The sequence below is a fragment of the Cyanistes caeruleus genome, chromosome 11 (genome assembly GCF_971803275.1).
Source record: "Cyanistes caeruleus chromosome 11, bCyaCae1.hap1.1, whole genome shotgun sequence".
Classification (NCBI taxonomy): domain Eukaryota; kingdom Metazoa; phylum Chordata; class Aves; order Passeriformes; family Paridae; genus Cyanistes; species Cyanistes caeruleus.
In genome coordinates, this window is record NC_141711.1 from 6,686,784 (window position 1) to 6,712,761 (window position 25,978).

The 25,978-nt window shown below is 47.9% G+C and overlaps 2 protein-coding genes and 3 long non-coding RNA genes across 24 annotated transcripts in view; 3 read left to right on the forward strand and 2 right to left on the reverse strand.

The window, feature by feature from the left end:
- ADAMTS9 (ADAM metallopeptidase with thrombospondin type 1 motif 9) overlaps positions 1 to 13,950 on the forward strand; it is a 79,767-nt gene extending 65,817 nt beyond the window's left edge. For 13 of the 19 annotated variants that reach the window (XM_086845896.1, XM_086845899.1, XM_086845901.1 and 10 more), the window contains 10 exons: positions 1,366 to 1,536; positions 3,020 to 3,214; positions 5,021 to 5,153; positions 5,399 to 5,493; positions 5,646 to 5,740; positions 5,835 to 5,968; positions 7,476 to 7,567; positions 9,020 to 9,124; positions 11,083 to 11,177; positions 11,399 to 13,950. In XM_086845896.1, coding sequence (XP_086702022.1) covers positions 1,366 to 1,536; positions 3,020 to 3,214; positions 5,021 to 5,153; positions 5,399 to 5,493; positions 5,646 to 5,740; positions 5,835 to 5,968; positions 7,476 to 7,567; positions 9,020 to 9,124; positions 11,083 to 11,172 — 1,110 coding nt within the window. In that variant the 3' untranslated portion in view covers positions 11,173 to 11,177; positions 11,399 to 13,950. The remainder of the gene's footprint in view (positions 1 to 1,365; positions 1,537 to 3,019; positions 3,215 to 5,020; positions 5,154 to 5,398; positions 5,494 to 5,645; positions 5,741 to 5,834; positions 5,969 to 7,475; positions 7,568 to 9,019; positions 9,125 to 11,082; positions 11,178 to 11,398) is intronic. The other 6 variants (XR_015274984.1, XR_015274986.1, XR_015274985.1 and 3 more) reach the window with 1 other exon arrangement.
- LOC147650966 (uncharacterized) lies at positions 9,711 to 14,582 on the reverse strand. Its single transcript, XR_015275007.1, has 3 exons — positions 14,496 to 14,582; positions 10,152 to 10,192; positions 9,711 to 9,756 (listed from the first exon to the last, which is right to left on the reverse strand). It is a non-coding gene; the product is annotated as an uncharacterized LOC147650966 (long non-coding RNA).
- Positions 14,583 to 14,667: 85 nt separating this feature from the next.
- On the reverse strand, positions 14,668 to 19,902 carry LOC147650967 (uncharacterized). Its single transcript, XR_015275004.1, has 2 exons — positions 19,825 to 19,902; positions 14,668 to 14,711 (listed from the first exon to the last, which is right to left on the reverse strand). It is a non-coding gene; the product is annotated as an uncharacterized LOC147650967 (long non-coding RNA).
- LOC111934994 (uncharacterized) lies at positions 16,816 to 22,601 on the forward strand. 2 transcript variants are annotated; one of them, XR_015275006.1, is made up of 6 exons: positions 16,816 to 17,158; positions 17,276 to 17,411; positions 17,539 to 17,720; positions 18,688 to 18,851; positions 19,584 to 19,748; positions 19,831 to 22,601. It is a non-coding gene; the product is annotated as an uncharacterized LOC111934994 (long non-coding RNA). The 2 variants fall into 2 exon arrangements; XR_002867551.2 differs by lacking the exons at positions 16,816 to 17,158; positions 17,276 to 17,411; positions 17,539 to 17,720 and having other exon boundaries at positions 18,575 to 18,851.
- A 1,783-nt stretch (positions 22,602 to 24,384) lies between these two features.
- PRICKLE2 (prickle planar cell polarity protein 2) overlaps positions 24,385 to 25,978 on the forward strand; it is a 103,121-nt gene continuing 101,527 nt past the window's right edge. Inside the window, exons 1-2 of the mRNA XM_086845912.1 lie at positions 24,385 to 24,519; positions 24,761 to 24,846. Coding sequence (XP_086702038.1) covers positions 24,478 to 24,519; positions 24,761 to 24,846 — 128 coding nt within the window. The 5' untranslated portion in view covers positions 24,385 to 24,477. The remainder of the gene's footprint in view (positions 24,520 to 24,760; positions 24,847 to 25,978) is intronic.

The window sequence follows — 25,978 nt, forward strand, 5'->3', positions numbered from 1 at the left end:
TACACCCAACATGATGTTGTGCTCACTGCTGCTCTCCTGGTTTGCTGCTGCTGCCACAGACTTGATTTTTCAGGATTCTCAAAAAATTTAGAATCCTGGTTCTGACAGCTAATTACAGAAACAGAGCCATGACAGTGCCTGCATTTTGCAATCAGCTGAACCCACTAAGATCTTCCTAATTGCTGGCCAGCCAGGAGAGCAGGAGCTGCTTCAGGGAGGTTGGAAATGATGTTTGGAGGGTAAGACTCTAACTAGATTAAACTGGCACAGTGTTCCAAACCTAGGTGACTTCAAATGGTGTTTCTGTACAGATAGGGATGGTCTGATTGGATGTTTTATCCTTTTCCTTAAGGGGAAGACATTTCCTACATGTTCTATAAAATGATTATTTTCATGCATTTTTCTCCTTGTTAATCCAGTTAGTTGAAAGTGTTAGAAGTCCATTACAGGCAATAACTAAAAGAAAATAGGGTTTTATCTAGACAGCTGCTCTTACACTGATTTATTTTGTTTTATGTGTTTTTCTAAGATGCTCTCCAAGGACAGCCTCACTCCCAGGAACACAGTCTCACAGTCAGGCTCGTTTTTCCAAGACAAGCAGAGAAAGAACTGAGTCCTTGAAGTTTCCAGAAGGCCCTGGGGAGCAGTTGTACTTGGCTGGCATGGGTTGCTCTTAATATAAGGCAGGGCAGTGTTTAAAAGAAAATAAACCTGCAGGGCTGCCTCCACTGCAGTGGTTGCTGAGTTGTGTTCAAGACCAGGCTGGGTGAAGCTCTGAGCAACCTGCTGTAGTGGAAGGTGTCCCTGTCCATGGCTGTGGGTTGGAATGAGATGGTCTCTAAGGTCTTTTTCACCCAACCTATTCTTTGATGATTCTATGATTCTGTGTGCCCCCATGCCAAGGCAGAGAGCTGGGGAAGGGGCTCCCCCCAGCCAAAGGTGCAGCAGTGTGATTTTTGCAAGGGGGATAGTTGAGTTGTCATTCCCCAAACAGCTGTATTTACTAGAGGCTGAAATAATGGGGGTTGTCCCCTTTCTTTTCCCCTTGCCCTGTCTCCTGGCCCAGCTTGCCCAATCTTGCATCTTTTGATCCTATGACAGCTGGACCCCACATCTGCCCCATCCCAATACCTGCTACCTTGCTTTCTCCTCTCTCCTGTGGGTTTGGGTTGGTACCTCCCGAGGACAGGAGCGGTTTGGCACAGGCAGCAGCACGTGGCACAGCAGGATCCTGGCTGGAGATTTTCCCCCCGGTGACACCAGTGACAGCTTACAGGGGCTGCTGGGAGGAGGGCTCGCTCTGGATGTGGATCCGTTCTCTGGGGTCCCTCAGGGGTTGCATGAGCTGCTGTTTCTTGCACACAGTGCACGAAGACGTGTGGGGAGGCGTCCCGGTTCCGCAAGGTGTTCTGTGTGGATGAGAGCAAGCAGCTGCAGAGCAGCAGCTACTGCGACCCCAGCAAACGCCCCGCCGAGATGGAGAGCTGCGGGCTGCCCCCCTGCGAGTACATCTGGATCACGGGAGAGTGGTCAGAGGTGAGTCCCCACCCTGTCCCTGCACCAGGCCATGCTCTCCTCCTCTCAGCACTGCCCTTGCTGAGGTATTGCAACCCAAATCAACAGTGGCAAGGCAGCGCTGTGGGTTTTAATTATTATTTTTTGGTTTATTACGGTGTGCAGTCTCTCTGCTGGATAGAAAGGAGCAGTGCTGTGGGACACAACCAGGATATTAAAGACTAAAAGCAGCGTGCTCAGGGTCCTAGCTAATACTATGTGTAGGTAATTTTCTTCCAAAGCACAGTGCATTCAGCAGGCACCCTCTATGATTTTCTGCTGGTTTATTTCATTTATTTAATTAATTGGTTTTATTCCCATCCACTTCTTGGGGGCTTTGGGGCCCTGTAAGTTGTGTAAGGGTCTGGGTGTGCATCATGGGGCAGAGGTAAGCCTGGAGGTGACCATGGGGGCACATCCTTCCTCAGTGCTGTCTTTTCAGGGGCAAGGACCCAGAGTGAGGGAAGGCAGGACATTCACTCTCACAGCTGGGAGGCAAGGAAAATAGATGAGTTTTCCTTGCGGCGGGCGCCGCATGCAGGAGGACCCAGGCTAATCTCAGCCTGTTTCCTTCTGCAGCCAGTGAAGGATTACTTTCCAGTTGGAGAAACAGCAGAGGGAAATGACAAGGCAGCTGCTGACACAGCGCTGATTAAAAAGAAAGAACAAGAGAAGGGAAAAAAGAAAACATGCCAGGACTGAGGGGGAGGAGAGACAAGCCACCTGAATTAGTGCAAGGAGGGAGAAACGCAGAGACATGAGAGTGTCTCAGAGCAGCCTGGTCTCCTGAGTGGTTTCTCAAGAGAAATACTGAGGTGCCTGTCAGGCTGGAGCTCTGGCTGCTCCTTGCCCAGGCACCCTCTACCCACTCCCAATGCCAGGGAGACCACCAGGGAGCACTCAGGCCCATGAAGACAGAGAGGTGAAGAGGGCCTACAGAGCCAGAGTTTGGCTCTCTCCAGGTCCCACTCAGCCCTTTGATGAGGAGGGCAGAAGTGCTGTTTATCCTCTAATTACAATGAAAAATTTCTCATTCTTCTAGATGCTGCCAAGTACCTGCAATCCTGGGTCAAGCTTGACCATTTTCTATCTCTGTGTATCCATGCAAAAACACACCACCAAACCAAAACAAGTAATAGAGGCATTTCCAAATTCCCGAGGATCTTATGCTCCTTTCTTTGTGCTTGGGAAGAAATAACACATGCCCAGGAGCCAGCCTAGAGCAGAGAGTCCTGGAGCAGCTGTAGATCCAGCCCAGAGAGGAACTGGGTGCTGAAAAATAGTGTCAGGCACCAGCCCACTTGTAGTAGCCACTTAAAATATTTGTGACTGGCTTAAATAGACACCAGTGATCCCTTGAAGCAGTTTCCTGTGTTAAAAGCTGGCAGGCCTGGTTTCCTCCCCTCACATTTTGGGCAGCCTTCCCAAAGCACGTGGTGCTCACGGGTATTTCCTCTGCCCGCAGTGCTCCGTCACCTGTGGGAAGGGATACAGGCAGCGCCTCGTGTCCTGCAGTGAGATTTACACCGGGAAGGACCACTACGAGTACGGGTACCAGAACATGGTCAACTGTCCTGGCACACAGCCCCCCAACATCCAGCCCTGCTACCTCGGAGAGTGCCCCATCTCGGCCTCCTGGCGCGTCGGCAACTGGGGAAGTGTAAGTCGGGAAAAATTCTTTTTTTGGACAAAAAGTCTGGAGCAATCTGGGGTTTTTTAAACACAAACCAAAGGTTTGGCAGGGGAATGTTTTAGAGCTGCTTAAATTAATGCACTGAATAGTCTGGTGCAGCAGTAGCCCTGGTGTGTGTAAGGCTTCATACTTCAGACTGAACCCCTTCTATGGGGGAGTCCCAACAGCTACAAGTAGAGTCATTGATGAAAATTGGGATGTAGCCAACATTTGTGGCCATGCTGAATGCTTAGTCAGGGAGTGGGGTCATTGTGAAAAACAAGAGTTTGAAAGCCTTATGCTAGAAGGATTTGTGGGTCATTGGCAACTGCAGTTGATCCCACTTGGCCATGTGTATGAGAAAGACCTGGGAGCCAGAATTAGGCTGAAACACTGGTCATTTGAGCCTTGTCTTCTTTTTTCCTCCCCCTCCTTCTCACAAATGATGGGACAGGTCAGGGGAAAGAACTTGGCCTTTCTGCTAAAGTTATTTGTGTTGAGCCTCTTCTGGGAGCTGAACTACAAGATCAAATTTTAGTTAAGGTGATAACATTTCACTTCTTAGGGCTTCTGACATTCTTTGAAATGTGATGTTTCTCCCATAAACTTGATTTATTAACCCAGCTCAGGCATTTGTAGGAATTTGTCAAACCTTTACAAGGCAATGAGTGTCAAGCCAAGTAAAACGTAGTAGGAGTTGTCACGGTAACTGGCAAAGCCATTTGAAACCTATGTTCCTCCTGCCCCATAGGAAGCTTCAGATCCTCCCTGTGAGTCAGCACAGAGGAGTTACAGCAAAGAGTTCAGCCCCAATTAATTGGTATTTTCCCCTCAGAATTTAAGTGCAAAATACCCAACTCATTAATCCAACTTCACTGCAAAGAGCATTCATTTCAGAGAGCAAGACCTTTCTCCTCACTTTGGGCTGCTGAATGTCCCAGTGACCACCAAGTGCCATGACCCTTGTCAGCTGTGATTTTGAAAGTGATTTAATGTAAAATGCCATCACCTTTGATGGACAGAGTCCTACTTAGTGCTTTAGCTAAGTTTTATGGAACTGGACTTGATAAAGAGTAAATGCCCAAGCTGTGAATACCATGAGCTATTATTGAAGACCATCTTCTTCATGGTGTATTCCTTTAGAATAATCATTTCTAAATGGATGAGCAACTTCATTTTTCTTTATAACCTAACCTGGTAGCTGTAGAAAGAGCTGATTTTTATCTTTCAGTTACTTCAAAGAACAAGTTGTGGATGGGGGGAGCAAGATGCTTCCACCTCCCATAGCCCATTCTCAGTAGCTGGATACTCTGCTGCTTAGTAGCTCCAGTAACTTGTGCAATTTCAGACTTAGGATTGCTCTTGATCTGGCTGGTTTGAGGGTGACCCAGTGTTTACACAGATGTAGCCATTTTCCCAACAGGTGAGGGGAGAGAAGATTTCAAGTCTCTTTTTTTGGGTGCAATTGGCATAGAAAACAACAATCTCCCTAATGTGAAAAATAAGCAATTTCACTTGAGCACATGGTTCACTTTAACCAACTGCCTCATCCAGCAAAGTGTGCAAACACTGAGCAAAGTATGTAGTCTTGAAGTAATCAATGATAATAAGGAAGGGATTAATTACCAAAGGGACTACTCATTTGATTAAAATTAAGCCTGTGCTTGAACACTTCACAGGATTGGAGTTTTGCTGCTGTCTCTTGATACAAGGGAAACCATCTGTCTCTGTTCTTTCTTCTGGAGCCCATAAGCCCTTGAGATAAACCAGGAATCTCTGTCTTGTGTCCTGCAGTGCTCTGTCACCTGTGGAGTTGGGGTCATGCACCGCTCAGTGCAGTGTTTGACCAATGATGACCAGGTCAGCAACTTGTGCCATGTGGACCTGAAACCTGAAGAGAGGAGGACATGCCACAATGTCCATGACTGTAAGTCTGCAGATGTACACCTTCTTTTGCCTTTCTCATGGCTTCAGCATCTTTTCCCACCAAAATCCTAGAGATCTGCAGTATTTCCAAAGATTGGGAGCCATCCAAATAAGCACTAAGTCACTTCAGGGAAACCTGTTAAAAATAAAAAAGATGTTTTGATGCTTCGGAAGCCTCATAGTGTTCCAAAAGAAATTCTGATGTATAGTTGTTCAGTGACTACAAGTATTTCTGTTTTGTTTCAGGTGACTTACCAAGGAGTTGCAAGGATGTTAAACATCTCAAAGGTGTCACTGAAGATGGTGAATATTTCCTGCAAGTCAAAGGAAAGACATTAAAGGTGCATTTCAGCAACAGAATGATAGTTAATGGGTTTTCTGAAGGTTCAAGAGGACTCTGCTTGTGGTCTTCACTTCCACTCTTGGATTTTCTGCCTTTGGTTGTCTCAGTGATGCCTTTGCACATGACACAATTGTGGCTTCTCTCTCTCAGGTGTATTGCTCTGGGATGCAGACTGACAGCCCAAAGGAGTATGTGACCCTTGTAAACGGGGATGCAGAGAATTTTTCAGAGGTGTATGGATACAGGTAAGAAATCCTTTAATCATGAACCTCACAGTGTTTTTGTTTTCCATGGCAATATTTCCTGGTCATGAGTAGAAGGGGTTTTCTTTTGATTTAGATTGCATAACCCGACTGAGTGTCCATATAACGGGAGCAGACGAGAAGACTGCCAGTGTAGGAAAGATTACACAGCAGCTGGGTTTTCCACCTTCAGCAAAGTAAGGCTGGACCTGAACACTATGCAAATAATAAGTGAGTAAAAACAGGGCCTTGCCATTAAAAAAAAATGTTTATTTTACACAAATATAGCTGTAACTACAAACAAGCAGTACTATTCTAGTGAGCAATATTCTTGAGAATTTCGGTTAAAAGCTGCTTTTAGACTTGGTCAGCTCTTTGCTGCTTTACACTTGGAGACTGTAACTTGAGTACATCAGAGATGCTCATGTTATTTCTCTGTAAAACAGGAAAATACAAAGGCAATTGCTGGTGTATCTGCCCTGCAGAATGAGTATCTCCATGATCCCAGCAACCCAGTGTATTTTGTGAAATATTTTATTTAATTTCATTTGGAAATTTCATATTTTCTCTGTTCAGACTGGACTCAGACACAAAGCCTAACCAGGGAGGAGCTGCCCCCACCCTCCACCCCACTCCTCCATTTTAATCAGAGAGGTGTCAGGAGATCCCAGTGCAGAGGTCTCCACCAGGGTGGGGATGCTGTTCCCAGTGGCTAGGGCAGAGTATTCCCTTGGCAGAGCCAGACCATGGGGAAATAATTTGTGTTGAGGGCTGAGGACATGGATTTGCAGTGGAGAAAGAGTACAGCTGTGCAATATGAGTAACACACTGTCTCTTTTGTCATTCCTGTGAGCTGGGAGCCAATCCCACCACCAGAGACCCTGTAGCATTCCATGGGGTTATGATTTCAGTCCCCCTGACTCCACTGCTATCAGTTTCCAGCAAATGTTTTTAAAATACAGCATATTGTTGGGAGTTCATTCAGTAAATAGCTAAGTGGTTTCTTAGCAAATCAAAATCCTTCCCTGTAAAACGACTCTTTATCTGATAAGTGGGTTTTATCACTTAATTTTCAAGACCTCCCAGTCTATCAATCTGTAAAAAGCAACTAATAATCTGTAAAAGCTCCTAGGTAAAGATCTCAAAGGAGCCACCCTCCGGGAATTTGATACCAGCCCCCTTTGAATTTCAAAAGGAGCTGGGCACCTACCTCTGTCAGGCAGGAGCTATCTCACATCCCCATCTAAATGAGTCTCAGTTACTTCAGATCCCTCCAGAGCAAAATACTCCAATTCCCTTTGAAAACCCGACCCCTGGGCTGGGGCAGCCAGGAGAGCAGAGATGTTGTTTGCTTTTGTTTAAAAGAGAGATTTAGAAGGTGCTGTAGCCTTCTTGAAAGTGGGGAATTTTTTGATAGTGAAATAAACCCCAAGTCAAGGGTTTGAGTTTTGTTATTTATATCTTGGTCCCAAATCACCAAAAGATTTAAACTGAGCTAAGTGTCCTGTTAAATTCAGTGTTCATGTGCTGGGAATCACATGCGAGATGAGTCAGGAGATTTAATATTAAAAAATACAGTAATCTTGATTTCATAAAAATATAGTAGTCTTGACGTCATATATTAATGTGGGAAGCCAGCTTTGGTGAATTTAAACATCAGCAAAGAGCATGTTTACGTTTATTTTGTCTCTTTCCCTGCATCTTTCTTTCCATGTTGCTCACCAACTCTTCTCCACAGCAACTGATTTACAGTTTGCACAGACACATGATGGACGACCTGTTCCTTATGCCACTGCTGGGGACTGCTACAGTGCTGCCAAATGCCCGCAGGTATTTGACAAGAGCATTTAACAGGAATTGGTGCCATTTGTTATGTTCAGGCCCTCTTAATTACTGCTGGCCGCAGCAGCCCAACTTCTGTGAGTGGCACATTCTTATCTCAGTGATCTGAAATTTTTCCCTTTGTGAACATGGAGAAAGTGATGGAGAAAGTTCCCTTTGTGAATGTGAAGAAAGTAGTTTCCATTTTCCACGTTATCAGGCCAGTGGCTGGCTAAAAGACATTCCCTAGGGCCCCAGTGAAGGAAAAAAGGAAGAAGAAAGAGTCTGTGAGGGGAGAACTGGGTTTTGCCTGCATAGCTGAAGACGGGGGATCAGTCTATGGCAGGACTTGGTGGAAATTCTGGGCAGAGAGAGCAGTAGGGAGTAGATGCTTTTTGAAAGTCTGTAGGGGACAAATAACACTGTTAGGGATGGCTTGCTGCCTGTTCCCAGCACACCTGCCTTTTGTGGGGCTGGGGATGATAAGTGATCTCTTTGGGCAGTCCAAGGTATTGGGTGGGCATTGTCGGCAAAGGGCATTAAAGAGGGAGTCGCTGCAGCAGACAGCAGAGCATAAACCTCTGCATCTCCTTCCCTCCCTGCTTTCAGAGCTGACACCTTCCTGCACAGCTCAGCAGCTTAGAGATTGACTCCTTACCTCAGGAATGCTCATAAATGCTAATATCCATCCACCTGACCCAGTTTGCTCCTCACAGAAAATCAGCATTCCCAAGGCAGCAAGTGCAAGGAGCAAAGCTCACAGCCATCTGGTACTGCATGGCTGTGCTGGGCTGTGGGTCAGCCTGGGGATGTGTCCAAAGCATCCCTCCGTGGGTCCAGAAACTGGCAGGACTGCCATGGTGCATATGATGCTGGCATAGTCCTTATTTTTCTATCCATCTTTTTCATTTTGAGAAAGGGTGGAATTAAGTGTTTTAAAGAAATAAGCAAATGGAAGAGTTTTTATTTCACTAGTCTGGGAAAAAAAAAAACAAAACACAAAACAGTGGAAAATAAGGAAAACAAGGACAAGTGTGCCCTCTCCAGTTGAGGAGGGAGCAGTGACAGTGGCTGCAGCACATCCCTGAGGTTCCTTCCCATCAGCTGCTGGAGCACGTCCGGCTCTGCAGTTTGCCATGGGAAAGCCAACAATGCCCTCAGCCGGCAGAGAAGAAGCAGTGCAAAACCGGGAAAAAACGGTGCAAAACCGGGGTAAAGCAGTGCAAACCTGAGGAGAAAAGGCAGTTCAAAAGCAGTCTGAAGCCCCTCCTTCTCTGCCTCCACCGAGGAGAAGGAATTCCGAATGTGAGCCATGCTGTGATTTGTACAGTGATCATGGCCAGAGCCATGGAAAACAAGGAAAACATTACTGTCAAAATCCTGTTAGAAAAGTGACACCGTGGCATGCCAGGAGTCTGGAGCATGGCATTTTGGGATAACCAGACTTTTCTTGTTTTTTAGGGTCGCTTCAGCATAGACCTTTATGGGACAGGCCTGTCCCTAATGGGAACAGCCAAGTGGCTCTCACAAGGGAATTACGCGGTGTCGGAAATTCAGAAATCCCCAGTAAGTTGTAACTTTAATTATGGCTGTACCTGCTCATCAGAAGTTTTTAATCACCACATTGTCATTCATGGCAACATCTTCCAATAGAGACTAACAGAAAATGAACATCTGACATTAAAGTGTTGCACGTAATTGTAGTGGGGTGAGGCCCTCGCGGGTTTAACTTGATCAGGTTTAATTAATTAGTGAGCCTGATTAACTGTGAAGCTGAAAGCACTGAGTGCTGTGGGGCAGACATATTCTTAATCAGTTTCCTGAGATGTCCAGCACGGAGTGTGCATCACAGGGCAGGGCAGCAGGACAGGGTCAGGGCTGCAGAGGAGAGCTGGACCTGCAGTTAGGGTCTGGTGCCAGACAAGTTCCCAACACATCGCTGGTAAAGCATGGAGGATGTGGACCTTCCTGCTGGTCTGGTCTGGGTTTATCTCTTAGGAAAATCTCGAGTCACTGGAGTGTTGCAGAGGCACCATCCCCTGTCACTACCTGTGGCTCTGCTGGCTGGAGCCTCAGGGTAAGCCAGGCAGCCCTTCACAGTCACTCACAGCCAAATTCGTGCTTGTGCTGTTTAATTTGCCTGTTAACACCTCCTGCAGTCACTGTGTGCCTTCACTCTGTTGCTTCTGTGTCATATTCTGAAATGGTAGAAACCATTGCTTTTTTGGCTGTTCCATCATGTGAGTCATCCCAATTTCCCCTGTTAAAACTCTCCAAAGGAGGTCATCATCATTTAACAAACAGCAGTTTGCAAAATATCTTCTCCTGTACTGCTTTCAGTCTCCCCCCAGGCTCTGGGGAGCATGAGTCTCCTCTGTGCTGGTGCTCTTAGAGCAGAATTAATGCTACAGGTCTGACCACGCTACAGGTGGAAGAGGACCAGCACAGACACTGTATGTCCATTCTGGCTGGTGCTCTTCTGTTTTTCCCTTCTAAAAGGAGAGAAGTCGACTTTGGGGTTGCAGAAAACATCATGTCTGGCAGGATTAAAACAAACTTTAAGGAACAGGGGTGCTCAAAAATCCTCCATCACCTGGTAGCATCTGTCAAGTGCTGTTCCAAGGGCATAATTGCCTGCAGGAGCAGAAGAAAGAATGGTGTAGTGAGAAGAGATGATAGCAGCCTGCTGCAGTCACAGATCAATAGTGTCAAGGGCAGGGTGGAGCTCGTTTAAAAATAAATGCTTTGTGCAAGCTTGTTGTATGCTTAAGTTCAATTTTCTGGTAATTGAGGGTTGAATTCCCCTCAAGGACTGTCTGTCTATCGTATATCGTAATGACCAAGAGAAGAAAGACTCTGCAGAGGTGAGATAAGGAAGGTCAGATGGAGGTATTAATCTCCTGACTCAAACCCAGAGTTGCACCCTGCTTGCTGGGCTCACCTGGAGACCAGGTCAACCACAGGACCGCTCCATACTTATCCCTTCTGGCTGTGGGGAAGGGAGGAGGGTTGGCACCTCACCCCATCACTTTCCCTTCTCTATTGTCTCTGGAGCCACTCCAGGACTTTCCCTTCCAAGTGGATATTTCCTGGTATTGCCTGCAAATACCCTTTCCGTGCCCTTGCCATGCCCAGGCAGAGCTGAGCAGTTGTTACTGACCCAGAGTGGTTTTGCTCTTGCATGAGCCATGTTTTCTACTCATTACTGTTATTCACTGCAGGGCAAACTGGAGAAAGCAGATACCTTTGAGATACCCTACAAATGGCCTTCTCCTTGGGCAGCTTTCAATTTAATAAATCAAAACTACCCTTTCCTATTTGTGTCCACCATTTGACCTGCTAGCACTAAAGAGAATTACATTTATGTATATATGAAGACATCAGTGACTTCGTAGATTGATTTTGGCATGATTTTTTTTCTTATTGATCCTAAAAACTGTGGCTTGAGTAACCCAGACCTGGCCCTTCTACAGCATGGAATTCCTGAGCTCTTACTGAGCTGTTATTTCTGATTTTGCCTGCAGGATGGTACCAAAGTAGTAGGAAGATGTGGTGGTTACTGTGGGAAGTGCACTCCATCATCTGGAACAGGCCTCGACATTCAGGTGTTATAGTAGTGGTGAGTTCTCAGCTACTTCTGCATGAAGGAAAAATCTTCCCCAGAATGCCCTGAAGGAGCAGATCAGGCCATGCTTGCAAAAAGACATGGAGTGCATTGGTGACAAACACCTCCCCACCTTACTGGCACCCACTTTTGCTCTGCTCTTGTGCCAGTTTCTCTAGTGAGATGTTCCAGAGGCCAGGATGACTCTAAATGTGCTCCTTTTCTATGTTTTACAGGTTCTCTGGGAGCAGCCAAGGGAAATAAGAGATGGATGAAGGATAGTGATGCAATACCTCTGCCTTCCACTTTTATATCTGTGTATATGTGTATATAGATTGCATATTCCTAATGTACAGTATAATATTTATGTTTGGGATTATTTATTTTGATTTAATATTTTTGTACGTAAAATCATTATATTAAGGCTGCTTTTACTATTTTTATTTTTTATTGTTAAATTCTGCAGTCAAACCACTGCATTTTGCATACTCTACATTATATGTAGCATTATGACAAGTGATACTTTATTGTCACTGTATTCAGTTGTTTACTTTCAGTCAGTAATTTTCCTTCAGTTAAGGGCTGCTTTGGCCCTCCACGGTGCTACACAATCTGCATAGGGGTATTTTTGGCATTTCAATCTGTCTTTATGTGAGGAAATTAGACAAGATGTGCTTAAATTTTTATTTTTAGGGATTAGGCTGACAGCACTCAAGGAAAACATGACAATGAATACTGTGCTAGTTGCATTAGCAATCTTTTATCTTTTAGGTATGTTTTAAATTTCACATGACCTCTGTGGCCAGTGCTGAAAGGCCTGGTTTGGTGCTAACATGATATTTATTAATGCTCTGTAGTTTTAGTTAATCCAGTGCCTTTATCATTGAAGAAAGGGATAAAGCAGAAAAATTGTCAGGCAATTCAATCAAGATCTACCCGAGGTTTTGGAAAATTCCTGCAGATGGATCTTCAGCTCAAGCCCCTTTTTTTTAGAGTTCTGAAGTGAACTCACTTTTTAAAAAAGCATATCTTTGTCTCCTAATTGCATGTGCCACTGTGCTTCCTGACTCCATCTGGAAGCGGGGTATTAACTCATCCCAGACAGGCTGATCAGGCCATATGTTTCCCTGGGCTGTGTGCTCAGAAGAGATGCCTTTTCTCACAGACTTTGTTACAAAATCCTAGCGTGAAGCTGAAAGCATCCCTGTGGTGTTCCCTCCCCGTGGGGCTGGTGAGGACCATGGGGACAGCACGCCCCAGGGATGGGGACAGCACGCCCAGCCAAACACCCCTTCTCTTGGCCAGGGTACTCCCCTGCAGGCATTTGCAGCATTTCCCCAGCTTCCTACTCACTCCCAGACCATCTGCAAGGGAGGCTTCACTGCCTCCTTTCAACAAGATCACTCTGTACCTACAGATGATTCTGCCCCCCCTTCAAAAGCAAGCCGCTTTACGCCTACTCCTGTGTTGCTTTGGATCTTCCTGGTAAGGCATCTGTGCTCCTCGCCTCTCCTCATTCCCATGTGCAGCCAGACATTTGCTGTTGGCTTTTTTTTAATCAAACTGCGAGCCTGTCCCTTAGGTGTGGTGGCTCCTGCCTGTACATAGCCCTCTGCCTGTGGCACGCCACGCTTTCACAGAGCTTTGCAGCACATTGAACGGGGCTGATGTGACCAGGTTCTTGTTGTAGTCTGTGACTATGTTCCTTATCGCTTTCTCCACAACTTTACTTAGTGATAGGAAGGTGCTGCCCTTTCACCTTACATGTGGAGGCAGCCAGGAGCACAAAGTACAAGGAAAGGAAGCTTTTCAGCACAAAATTACCAGCAGTTTGGGAAACCAAAGAGGCTTATCTGCTACTCCAGATAACTCTTCCCATTTTGGATGCAAGCAGTTACCAAACACAACCTCGGGATCTTGTGTGAGTCTTTTACAGAGCTCCCCAAAGGATGTGTAATCAGTGTGTTACAAAAGAGTGGGATCAAAGATGATAAAGGATGTGATCCCTGGATTTATAACCTGTGTGTGCCGGGCTGTGTTCAGCCTTTGGAGTGAAACCTGTCAGCCTGCCAATCAGGGCCTGACACATTCCTGTCAGCTGGGAGACATCTCACAGGCAGGGATGTGGTGCAGCCTGGCAGCTGAAGAACTGGTGAAGGAAAGAGGAAAAAGGGAAAGAGAAAGAGAAAAAAGGGAAAGGGGAAAGGACTAAAAATGGAATAGTGATTTTTCTAATGATAGTTGCTTATGTATAAATTCTGTAGGGGAAAAGGGAAAATTGCACTATGAACTTTAGAAAGAAATAGTGGTGCTTTACCACTGGAAGTGAATTGCTATTTATAAAAAGAAATACTGTTTTGACCTGTACACATTCATTTTTACCATCTAGTTTCAGAGTAGCTATTAACAGAGCTAGCAGAACCTAAAAAATACAAAATAAACTATAAGGGAAAAAATGACAGAGCACTGATCCTGACATTGCTTAAGAGTCACCATTAAATAGAGCAGATTTTGAGGATCAGAGACAATAGACATTTCTTGTTCAGGAAAGAACTCTGGATTTTATATATCAATGCCATTATTTTTCTACAAACTGGGGTATTTTTTTGCAAGCACTTTCCTGTACAATGTTTCTTTTCTTTCTGCTTTTACTCAAAAGGAAATGAGAATACCTGTATGGCATGTCTGTATGGTCTTGCTGCATTTGCCATCGTATTTCAATACCTGTGTGCTACTATAGAGGCAAAATACTTTGTACACAAGGGAATAATACATTGAATGGTAAACATTCCTTTCTGTACTGGTGTTTATTTCCAAGGTTTGGGTTTGATTGTCCCATGCAAAAGGAATGAGGGATGGGAAGAATGTTTATATGGAGCTCTGCCCCAAGCCTGTGTTGGGGTCTATGGACCAGGGACCACCTTGAAGAATGGCCATGACCACCCACTCATGTCCTGCTGCTTGGAGAGACTGATGCTTCCCAAATTTCTGTCCAAAGAGGACTGCTCCAGGGTGCAAAACATACACAAGCACATCTCAGAAGTGTCCCATGCGTTGTTCAGACATGTCTGGTGACTGGCTGGTGCTTCAGTGACCAGAGACATCCTTTAACATGGCATATAAGGGAGACAAGCAGTTCATTTTGCAAATGTGTTTGAAGGATGAGCTGGGATAATGGGCCTGGTCCACACCACTTACAGTGTTATGGAAAGAAATGTGCAAAAAAAAAAAACAACAAACCAACTTTTCTAAATTGGGAAAGCTAGTATCAAATATTCAAGAAAATTCAGGCAGGAGAAATTTGGTTTAAAAGGAAGCAAATGTAGGGACTACCTCCCAGGATGGCAATGAACTGTCGAAGTGCAACCAGTCTTACATCACCACTGCCCCAGATACTGCAGGTAAGAGTTGCAATTTCTGTCTTCCCTTGTATGTTCTTCATGCTTTGTCTCAGAAAATGCTGCAGATATCTCAGTGTGGCAGGTCCAGCCTTTTCCAGCTTCTGTTTTCAAAGGAGAAGAGGATTCTTCCCTTGTTCTGTCTGAAACACTGTCAGATGCAGAAAACAGAATATACAGTGTTTCAAAAGCTCTATTTTTGTTTGAAATTACCAATCTCATAGAAGTGTCTTTTCTATCATTTATCCTTAATAAATTATTACAAAGATTTTAAATGTGAGATGCTGTGGAATTAATACACAGACCCTGAATCGTATTTAACCTTCTAGCCCTGTATAATGAAAAATCATTTTAACACTCAGTGCTTAGGTTCTGTGTGCTTAGTGCTGAGGTTCTGTGGTAATTGCAGCACTCTTCCTCTGTCTCTTTGTTCAGATTCAGAAACAGAGGTGATTGCTTGATCACTTTGGCCTTCTGCCCCAATGATGGGCATTTTTCTTCTACAGAAAAATAAAACACATTTTGTTGAAGGCTGTTGGAAAGCCATGTCTCAGGGAATTACTCCTAAATCAGGATATGTGATTCCTTTCCTTCCTTTCCTCATAGCCACACTTTGAAAACAGTACTGAAGAGTGCAGAGAGACCTGTTTTACAGTGTCTTTTCCAACACAACTCCTCAAAGAGATGATTGAGGGCTGACTCAGAAGAAAGCATTCTGTCAGGGGAAGAGCACCGAGGTGAGACACCTCCCATTACCAGGCAGAGGCACAGGAATCCAGCCCAGCCCAGGAGTCATTAACAGCTGAAGTGGCTCAGCCCTGCGTTAAGTTCTGCCATCACTTGAACTCTTCAAATGGAGAACTCTTTCAATCAGGTCGTTGCAAGAGCCGTGTTCGAGTTCATCCAGAAGTCACAACCCTTTGTAGTGTTGGTCATGAAGCGGGAGGGGATGAGTCCCTCTGCGGTACAAATTCCTACAGGCAGCTCTCCGGTTCAGCAGGAGGAAGAAGCTGATGACCGAAAGTGGTGCCTGTCAGTCTCGCTCCGATGTTTTCCAAGTATTTTCGCTTGTGAAGGGATCCAGGCAATTGGAATTGTAGCCTTCCAGAAGCAGATTTACTTGACAAGTTTCTGACCTCTCTTTGCAATAGCGAGATGAAGAATGCTAAGAAGTTATTTTCAGCCTTCACAGAAGAGTCTGAGTTTCCACTTCAAAGTTGGCTTAATTTTTCAGCTATTTAATATTAGCAAATATAAGGCACAGGTTTGGGGGGGGGGGAAGAGGAGGGGAAATCGTATTTTTACCTAACCCAAGTGCCGTTTATACTATATTTCCTGGGGAGATTTGTTTGTTCCAATTGAAAACAAACAAAAAAATCCAAACAAAAAAACATTTTCTATGGTTTTCCATGAAAATTTCCATGAAATTACTTCTGCCTCTGTCTAGTTATAAATATTGGTTCTGAAGTGTTTGGAGATGTGATCTGTTGACTGTAAGTACAAGAAGATCTGATGTTAAGCAAGAGGAGGTAGAAATGCATTTCTCCTTTGTGCTGCTGATCCAGGTCTTTGAAGGCAGAATATGAAATGCAGAGGCTGAGGATCCATTTCCACCAGGAAAGACCTCAGTTCTGCTGGGAGCAGAATGGTTTCCACATTACATCTCCACACAGGCTTTGGCACATGCCTGGCTCTAATGATCAGTCTGAGCCGCCAGCAGCAAGATCAAGCTGCAGCTAATTAAACATGTGTTGGTAGTCAGTGTCTCCATTTCTGAAGAGACAGTGTGAGAAGAGCCAGAAGCCTGGAGTAATCTCTGAATACAAAACCCTTTGTATGAGGGGCAGAAGGTGCAGGGGGAGGCAGGGCTCTGATATTCTCTCTTAAAATCATTACTTGGCTCCATTCATATGCTTATAATTTCTTCATCCTTCTTTAGTCTGCGACTACATTTCAGATGAGCAATTAAATTAATCAGGTCTTTCCTGCATTGTCCTTTTCTAATCCATCCTCGCTGGCTTGCTGACCTTCCTCTTTGAAGCTATTCACTGCTCGCTGCCTGCCTTCCCCAGCCCCACACAGAAAGGACATTGCCTGTGAAACGCTTTCATTGCTCCCAGGAGCAGGGAAGTGGGAATGGCTCGCTGCAAACTCACGGGCAAGAACAGACATGTCCAGGTTGGTTGATGTTACTGGTAAATACAAGCAGCAGTAAATGTAAGTGGTGTCTCCAAGCCCCTCACAGGTGGGTGCGAGGCTGCCTGCAGCAGAGGATGCAAGCAGGTACCAGATGCTGCCAGAGGCTGGAGCTGTGGCCTCATGCATGGCTTGGACTTCCCAGATGAAGTTTCTCAGCTTGGTCCCAGGTTGGAGTAACCCTTTGGAGAGGATCCACGTGTGTAGTGGTGGGAGCATGCAGCTCTGCACTTCCCACTGAGGCTGATGCTGTGCCAGAGCTCACAACAAGCAGGTACACACTGGTAGCAATCTTTCCCTGCTTCAGAAAACGCAGCACAGCTGAACTGGCAAACAACTGAGACCTAGAATAACAATCCACGAGCTGCTGAAATGGAAGTTTGTTTCCTGGCAGCACAGGAGGTGAGTCTGAGCTTTGCCTGTGGGAGCAGGAGGCAATGGCCTTTCTTCTTACCTGTGCTGGGGCTCAGCTGCTGAAACACTTTGCTGTCTGTCCCTCCTTCACTGTTCTCCTCCCAGGGTATCCCTGAGCACACCATGTCTCCTCAAATCCATGTGTCTCAGGGGGACAGTCCACCCAGAGCAGTGGTACCAGTGATCTAAGGAAACCCCAGAAGGCTCTGCTGACTCTCACTTGAGCTGCTGCTCCGTTCAGGTAGGGCAAACAGAGAGGTGATACCCTTCAGATCCACTTTTTAGAGATATTTCTAAATTCTGCTGACTGAATTGCATGAAGTGGGGTGTCCTCAAGACATTTCAACAGCTCTTGTCAACACCGACAGCTTCATTCTGCTCTGTGTGGAAAAATGCAGTGGGTGTGCCTTGTGCTGGTGCAGAGCTCACCTGGAATAACCCCTGAGAGCTGCCTGCCTGCCCTGGAGAGGCTGTTGCCCAAGATAACCTGAGTGTATCCTCCTCTTCAGCTTTCCTCCACATTGTGCAAGTGGTATGTGGAGCTTTCCAGGTACGACTGGCATTCAGATTTCACTAATGGCTTTCTCCCATCTGATCATTCCCAATGGCTTGGGCCTTTCAAGAACTCAAATGTGTGGCAGCATTTAACTTGGGAGAATCAGCAGCTTTTGACAGCAGGTGTGTCCTGAGTTTGTCTTGGCTAAACAACTGGTGGATCCAGCAGACAAAATTAGCACCCATATAAAACCTGATAACATTGGTGTCCAGAAAAAGAACAATCTCTGGCATCTCAGGGCCACAGACAAAGTTTTCTGATTTTTCCCTTTGACCAGCTACCTAATTTCTCATGATCTGAGCTACCACCAGCAGCCTGGTTTTGCCAGGAATTTCTCTCCCCTGTTTATAAACAGGTTTCAACCTTGTAAAATGGTAAGTAAAATACTCTTTTCTCCCAATCAAAAAAGACAATAAAACAGCTTTAAAAACATGAGTAAAAGGACCTTTCCACCTGCAGGGTGGCAAATGAATGATTAATGTGAGGGATTGCAGAACATCTGTGACACTTCCAGGTGCCGTGGCAAGGGAAGGGCAGGATGGTTTCACTCCTGCCAGCTCACCTCCTGCCGTGCTCCCTGACACCTGCCTCTCTGCCAGTTACCCTAAATTGGTTTGTTTTTCCTTATCTTCATAAATGGTCCTGAAAAGTCAAAGTAGCATGGCAGAAGTGTTAATTTACAGCATAAAGCAAATAATTCTGCTGCACCAAAGAGAGCTCCAGGGAGTGAGGGGGGGATAGTAGAAAATTACTTGTTGCTATAGCGCAAGGATGTTGTGTGCAAATTGGCAGGGTCCCACCTGATTGCTTTGTTTAGCCTCAGATTGAAAGGCATTAAGCTATCACCTGAACCGGGGCCATCTCCTACCCTCTTTTGTCAGAGAGGCTAGGAGAGCTGTGCTGAGGGGTTCCTGAGACTGACAGCACTGGGAAAAGCTGAAGCACTGTCACTTCATTTCAGGGAGCAACACCCTGAAGGATGAGGAGAAGGGTTGGAAGGAGCAGGAGGGCGGGAAGGGGGCCTGTGACACTCTGCCACGCTGGCATCAGAGGCCAGGGTCCCTCCAACACCTGAGCAATGCCCAGCCTGCCCAGTCTGGGAGGGGCAGGTCCCTTTTTGAGAGGGTAAGTTTTATGTATCCACTTGGCTCTGCATTTCATAGCAGGTGCTCCTCTCCACAGAGTGGGACTGGACTCCAAGTTTTTATTGGTGTGGACTCCAACTCCCAAATGCTATTTACAGGGAAATTGAAGACCGCCTTCAAAATTAACAATAGATGGCTATTAATCTTACTCAGTTACCTAGCAACTAACACAATAAAATCCTAAGGTTAAAAGGAGAAGGGTTATTTGGAGATACCTTGGGGAGCACATAATGGCCATTTGCATTCCTGGGTGGGAGGACACAAAAAAAATTCCTGGGATATTTACAAATGACTGTATTGATGAAAGAAAAAAGGTGAAATTACTCAGTACCGTTTTAATCAAAATACCTCAGAACAGAGAAATATAACAAAAAAAGTAGTAGTCAAATGGCTGCGATAAAGACCACTCAGAAAATGCATGGTGATCTACAGAAGGGTTTGTTAAGTTGCTAAGCCCACTTTGTTGCCATTTGTGACATTTGAAGTGTGTGTACTGCAAAGTAACCGTGTAATAAACGTTCAGAGTGAATCTGACCATTACATGCCTGATGGAATATGCCCCAGAAAATCCTACGCAGTGCAAAAAAAATTTCAAACCAAAGTAACATAGCATGATTCATCCCGGCCTGGGTTCCTGTTATGCACAGCACAGATTGAAATTCCATATCCCCACCTCAAACTGGGGGTTATGCACAGCTTTTTCTGCCTGCAGTAATTGCAAATCTTGGAGCTGGAATGAGTGGAAATACTGAGAACTCCTAAAAGACCCTCATGGGGGCACATTTACCCAGGAAGAAGAAGGCTTGGTGGAGGAACGATGCAGCAAATTAGATGCCTGGTCCCCAGCACACTCCTTCAGCAGCTGTGGCACTTAGAGGTATTTTTAAGCCCTGCTTTTGCTGTTTGAAAGGCTTCAGACAATAACTTCCTAATAACAGTCAGACATTTATTACCTTCAGGGTACTAGATGGAGACAGGATTCGTGTTGAGCTGTAATTCACCTGCACAGGCTGCTGGCAGGAGGAACCACGAGGGAACTGACTCGGTATGCAACAGCCAAATTCACCTTGACATCACAGAGGGGAACAATGGATGTCCAGCATCAAAATGAGAGCTGCTTTCTGCCTTACTCCAGTGCTTTCTGCTGGTGCTACCCCTGCCCCTGTGCTGATGGCCGGGCCTGGACTGTAAGAGGCACAGGGGTGTCAGAGCTGATGGGGGGAATGCTGAGAGTTTCCTGCATGTGACTGTTTTGGAGGTGATTTCCTGACATGAGGCATGGTGTGCAGGATAGAAGAACCAGGGGCACTTTCCTGGAAAGACTAGCAAATTTTCCTGGCTTCACACACAAAACTGGTTTGTCTGCCAGCTAACTCCCATCCAGAATTGCTGGACCAGAGCTGGAGGCAGACTTTCCATGATCTTTGGTGGCACAAGTTGTCCCCATATTTCCCATCCCCTGGTTGCAGCTACTGCTGTGGACCTGCAGCTCCTCTTCCTGGGTGGTAAGGACTGCCAAAAGGGCTTGGACACAATCACTGCTGCCACTGCACGTGCTGATGTCCCCCATGGGATGGAGGTCACCAGGAGAAGAGACCTAATGACAGCTCTGCCCTGCATCCCAAGCTGCTCTTCTGCACAGATCTATCCCATGCCAGTCCCTGTTCCACCTACCTTGTGACCAAAAGCTAACACAGGACTGCATTTTACCTTTCCCTGAGCTCTTTGATTTTCATCATAATTATATCTGTAATATCAGGTACAAAAGGGAGCAAGAAGCAAAAAAGCATCCCTGTCATTTCCCCCTTCCTGGCCATCCACAACTTCAAAAGGGAAATGGGTACAGCTCACAGTGCATGAATGGAACAAATTGGGTTTTAAACCGGTTTAGTCATGAGAAGGGCTAGAAGGAGAGTCATCCCTAGGCAGGTTTGATTGAAACAGAAATGGGAGGGGAAGATGACGTATGGAACAATTTAAGTGACAGCAGAAACAATAATTTGTCAGACAAACTGTCTAGCATGTATTATACATGTGTGTCTGTTTCTGAGCCTATTTGACAGCAGTATTTGACACCCCCCACCTCCAAGCTGAGTCTGCCTCCACTCAAGAGGAAGATCTCCATGTCTATAAAAATAATAATGCAAAATCCCCTTTTGAAAGTAGCTCTTGTGGCAGCACAGGTAGGGCTGGAGCTGTGTTGCTGTCCCCTGCCCACCCAGCCATGCCAGGATGGTGCATCATCCCCTTTGCACATGGTGAGAACAAGGGAGTGGGAGTTTATTTCCTGAGAGATCTTTTACTCTTGGCAGCTTTTCTGGGGGAGGAAAGAGAAGAGGAGCAATCAGGCCAATGAGATAATGTATCCCCTCCCTTTCCCAAATGCATCCCAGAGATGATGTTCTGGCCTGGCTCTTTCCTTATGGAGATGGAGCATCTGAGCATCCCTAAAAGTGGATGGAGTCCTCCAGAATAGCCTGTCATTTACCCTGGATGTCTCAGACCAGAGAGAAACTGCTGTTCCCATGAGATATTTAGGCGACCAGGAGTCCCTAAAGATCTGACTTCACTGGGGTCTGTGCTACCTGAGCATTTTTCTGGCTCTGCATGGACCAGATTTCCCCAGATCCCTCTGGAGGTACAGCTGAGCAGAAGCAGTGAGCACCCCTCGCCCCTCTTATCTGCATCTTCTGCACTCCCAGGCTGAGCCCTCATCTTCCCTCTTCTGAACAAGCTGATGCAAGCCTTGATGCTCAGAGCCTCCCCTGCCTTTTGCTTGTGTCACCCCAGTGCCTGCAGTATCTGCTGGAGGATACAAGCATGCAGAGTGACAGGGAAGTTTGGTGGATAGCTTGGAATGGAGGGAAAGGATGAGGCAGCCTTGTTCTAGGTAGCAATTTAGGACCTGCATCTTCATCAGAAGACTGGAGCTGTGATTCAGTACAGCCACACCTCCAAGGAATTTATCCTCCAACTTTGACTTACATTTACTGTTTTAAACTCACAGCATATGTCCTCACCAGCCCTGCTATTGAGGGCACACAGCATCTCTTGCAACAGCAGAGCAATTAAAGAGGATTTGCAGGTCACCTTTAAAGCATTTCCCATAGCACGTTGAATCTTGTTATAAGTCCTGTATCCAATACTGCTTTTATTTCAGCAATTTTAATTGGAGTTTTAAATATTCTGAATCTTATGCAAGACACCCAAAGCGCTGGAGATTTTCAGGCCTTCTCTTGCATGACACCCATTCCCTGAAATCCCATTTTCCTGTACAGATAACAGTAACTCAGCACCCTGATGATGTATTTGACATTGGATACAGGCTGTAGGTAGAGATATTTCAATGAGGTCTGACCCCAGTCTGCAACCAGTTGTCCATTGTGTGATGAAATGTATACTTGGAGAGATCGCCTCTTCCCTTGAGAGTTTATAACATATTCATGCACCACTGTATGAGCTGGAAACTGGGAGAGAAACCAAGAAGGAAAATGATGAGGAAATTTAGCAGAAGGGAGCAATAGAGGGAAGCTTGGAGGGTTTTGGAAAGGTAAAAATAGCAACCACAGAAAAACAGAGCAGGGAGTATCCAATATTTTCCCAGTGCCATGAAGAAAGACTGTGAAAAAGAAAATTTTCTCCATGATAAAATTCTCTATGTGGAGTTTGTTGGTTGTTTTTTTTTTTTCCTTAGGTTAGATTTGTTTTATTTGGATTTGGTTATTTTAAGGAAGCGCAGTATTTATGGCAGGAAAGAGTGCAAATCTCCCCAAAACTTTTTGCCGGAGACTCTTCAAACGACCACCTCAGCTACACAGCTCCCAGCCTCATTTCAGCCTCCCAGGGAGGAAAATACAAGGGAATTGACAAAAATTAGAACTGATTAAATGAAAAAAAAAAAAAAAAAAGATATTATCAAAGGGTTGCCATTTTAACCAGCTGTGAGGGCAGCAAGGCAAGGGAACAAAGAGGCAGGGAAGGAGGGGAAGGAGCTGACAGGATCTGCAAACAACCACAACCCTGGGTGAAGCTGTGAAATGCTAATGGCGAAGCTGCTCCAGCCCCACTGGGGAAGAGTTTCCGAGGAGCTCTGTGCTCTGTGAAGCGTTTGCTGCTCCTCCTCTCCCCACGGTTCATTTTGCTCTGCCTTGCGCCAGATGTGCTGCTTGTTTGCAAACCCCAGGGGCACGGGGAGGTTGCTGGCGGTGGGCATTGCTGTTAGTGCACTGTGTGTATGACAAGAGTGGGCTGATGCATTGGCAACACCATGGCTCCCAGCCCCACGGATCCCAGGATCCCAGCTCACAGCCCCATGGATCCCAGATCACAGTCCCACGGATCCCAGGATCACAGCTCCCAGCCCCATGGATCCCAGGATCACAGCTCACAGCCCCATGGATCCCAGGATCACAGCTCACAGCCCCACGGATCCCAGGATCACAGTCCCATGGATCCCAGGATCACAGCTCACAGCCCCATGGATCCCAGGATCACAGTCCCATGGATCCCAGGATCACAGCTCCCTGCCCCATGGATCCCAGGATCACAGTCCCACGGATCCCAGGATCCCAGCTCACAGTCCCATGGATCCCAGGATCACAGTCCCACGGATCCCAGGATCACAGCTCCCTGCCCCACGGATCCCAGGATCCCAGCCCTGCTGCCCCACAAGTAGCTCTGGGAGGACCGTGAGCTGCAGGGCTGTAACAGGTGCTTTGTGTCCCGGTCCAGCATCTCAGACAGCAAATATATTTCCTGTGACAGTGTTTTTCCTGCACTCTGCTCTTGTTTGTGGGCTAAATCTGTTCTCCTTGAAGAGGGGATCAGACGCCCGGCAGGAACCCGGGACGATCTCTCCCTGCCTGGGCCGGTAAAATCGCCCTGCACAGCGCAGGTGACCTCAGCGTGTGCCCTTCAGCCCCCTGAGCCCTTCGGGAGGTCAGCTCCCTCAGCAGCAGCCGAGCTCTGGAGCGGAACGAGGACACTGCGCTGCCCACTCCAGACCCGGCCGAGCGCAGCCAGCGCCGGGCAGGGCTCGGGGAGCTCCATGAGCTCCGAAGGGAGCGATGGCAGCGGGGCCGGGCAGGGCTCGGGGAGCTCCGAAGGGAGCGATGGCAGCGGGGCCGGGCAGGGCTCGGGGAGCTCCGAAGGGAGCGATGGCAGCGGGGCCGGGCAGGGCTCGGGGAGCTCCGAAGGGAGCGATGGCAGCGGGGCCGGGCAGGGCTCGGGGAGCTCCGAAGGGAGCGATGGCAGCGGGGCCGGGCAGGGCTCGGGGAGCTCCGAAGGGAGCGATGGCAGCGGGGCCGGGCAGGGCTCGGGGAGCTCCGAAGGGAGCGATGGCAGCGGGGCCGGGCAGGGCTCGGGGAGCTCCGAAGGGAACGATGGCAGCGGGGCCGGGCAGGGCTCGGGGAGCACACCGAACTCCGAAGGGCGCGGAAGCAGCGGCGCGGGGGCCGGCCCGTGCCGGGGCGGTGCCTGGCGGGCTGAGGGGCGGGAGCGCGGCTGAGGGGCGGCCGCCGGGGGGGCGGGCCGGGCCCGGACGGGGCGGCCGCTGCTGCCGCGCACTCGGGCTGGGCTGCGCCGGGCTCCGCGCCGGGAGCGCTGCCATGTTCGGCCGCGGCTCCCGCAAGCGGCTCTCCAGCCGCTCGGTGAGTGCCGGGGGTCTCTCGCCCCTCGCCCCGCTCCAACCTGTGGCTCTGTCCCGCCGCCCGCTCCGGCTGGTCCCCCATGTGCCGCTTGCTTGGGGTGCGTCCCCGCTCCAGCCCTTCCCCTGCCCTCTCCCAGCCGTGCGGGTGCCTTTCCCCCGGGCGTGCCCCTTTCCTTATCCCCGGGTGCCTGTTCCCGTCCCCCTCGTCCCGCAGCCGGCGCTGACTCTGCTGTTCCTTGCAGCTGACGGCGTCGGGGGAGCCGGAGCGGGGCCAGCCCTGCAACACCTGCGGGGATCAGTGCCCCGGCTTCGCCCTGCACAAGTGGAGGTAAGGCCCGGCGGGACCCCCGGCCCATCGCCCCGTCCCCCAGGCTGGGTCCCATCGCGGCTCTCCCTTCGCAGGGTTTTGCGGCGCCCTCCCGGTTCCGTGCGCACCCGGGGTGCAGGTGTGGCTGGTTTGGGAGTGCTTGTGTCGGTCTCGGGAGCGTTGCCCACCCACGGAGGGGGGTTCTGGGGACACGGGTGGGACAGCCCCACACAGCTGTGCCGGTGGCCGGTGGGGGGTGCAGCAGGATCCAGATGCGGGACTGGGGTAACTGGTTTGGTAATTACCAACTCGCAGCTTCCCCACTGCGGTCAGGAGCTCGTCCTGCTGCTCCGGGTTGTGCCGGGGGCTGAAGCCGCCCTCACCTGTCAGGGACAGCCTGGGTGGGAAGGGAAAAATGAGGCTGAAGGGGTTCTGGCGGTCTGCACCAAACCGCTGCGTGAAACTCCTGCCTCCCCTGTGACTGGATTTCTCCCCTGTCAGTGATGCCAAGCGAAGATTTAGCTGTTGAAATGGATGGGGTTGTGTAGGAATGAACAAGTATTTTTGGCTGTTTCTGGTGTGTCTTTTTACAAACCTCTCGGTGCCTGCTAAGCACATCAAGCCCTGGCCTTCTCCTGGGTCAGCCCCTTCTCCCCTCCCCATGTTCTGCTGCCTAGAAATGAGTTCCTGCTGATGGGTGATCTGGGACTTGGTGATATTAAATCTGGGCTGTGGGCTCTGGGAGCTCTACACAGTCTTAGTAGGCCAGGGAGGCCTTGGCCACCTTTTAACCTTATTTTTCAGGGTACACCCTTTTCTCCAGCATCTGCTGTGCTTGGCGTTCCTCCCAGCCTCTGCCCTACTTCTCAGAGCTGTGTCTCACCAGATTAAAGCTGGGATTCAGAGAAAGAAGGGGGATTGATATATTGCTGTTTAGTTGTATCTTAACGTTTAGCCTTGCAAATCATGGTTCCCTTTGGCATTTGCCCCAGGGTGTGGTGGGACGGGTTCCATAGGCTGAGGTCTCTGCTGAGGATGCACAGCAGCAGGTGGGGCTCGCAGTGGTGCTCTGGCTCTCCCGGGTTTCCTCGGCTCTCCCGGGTTTCCTCAGCTCTCCCGGGTTTCCTCGTGTCACTGCGGAGCCACTTTGTAA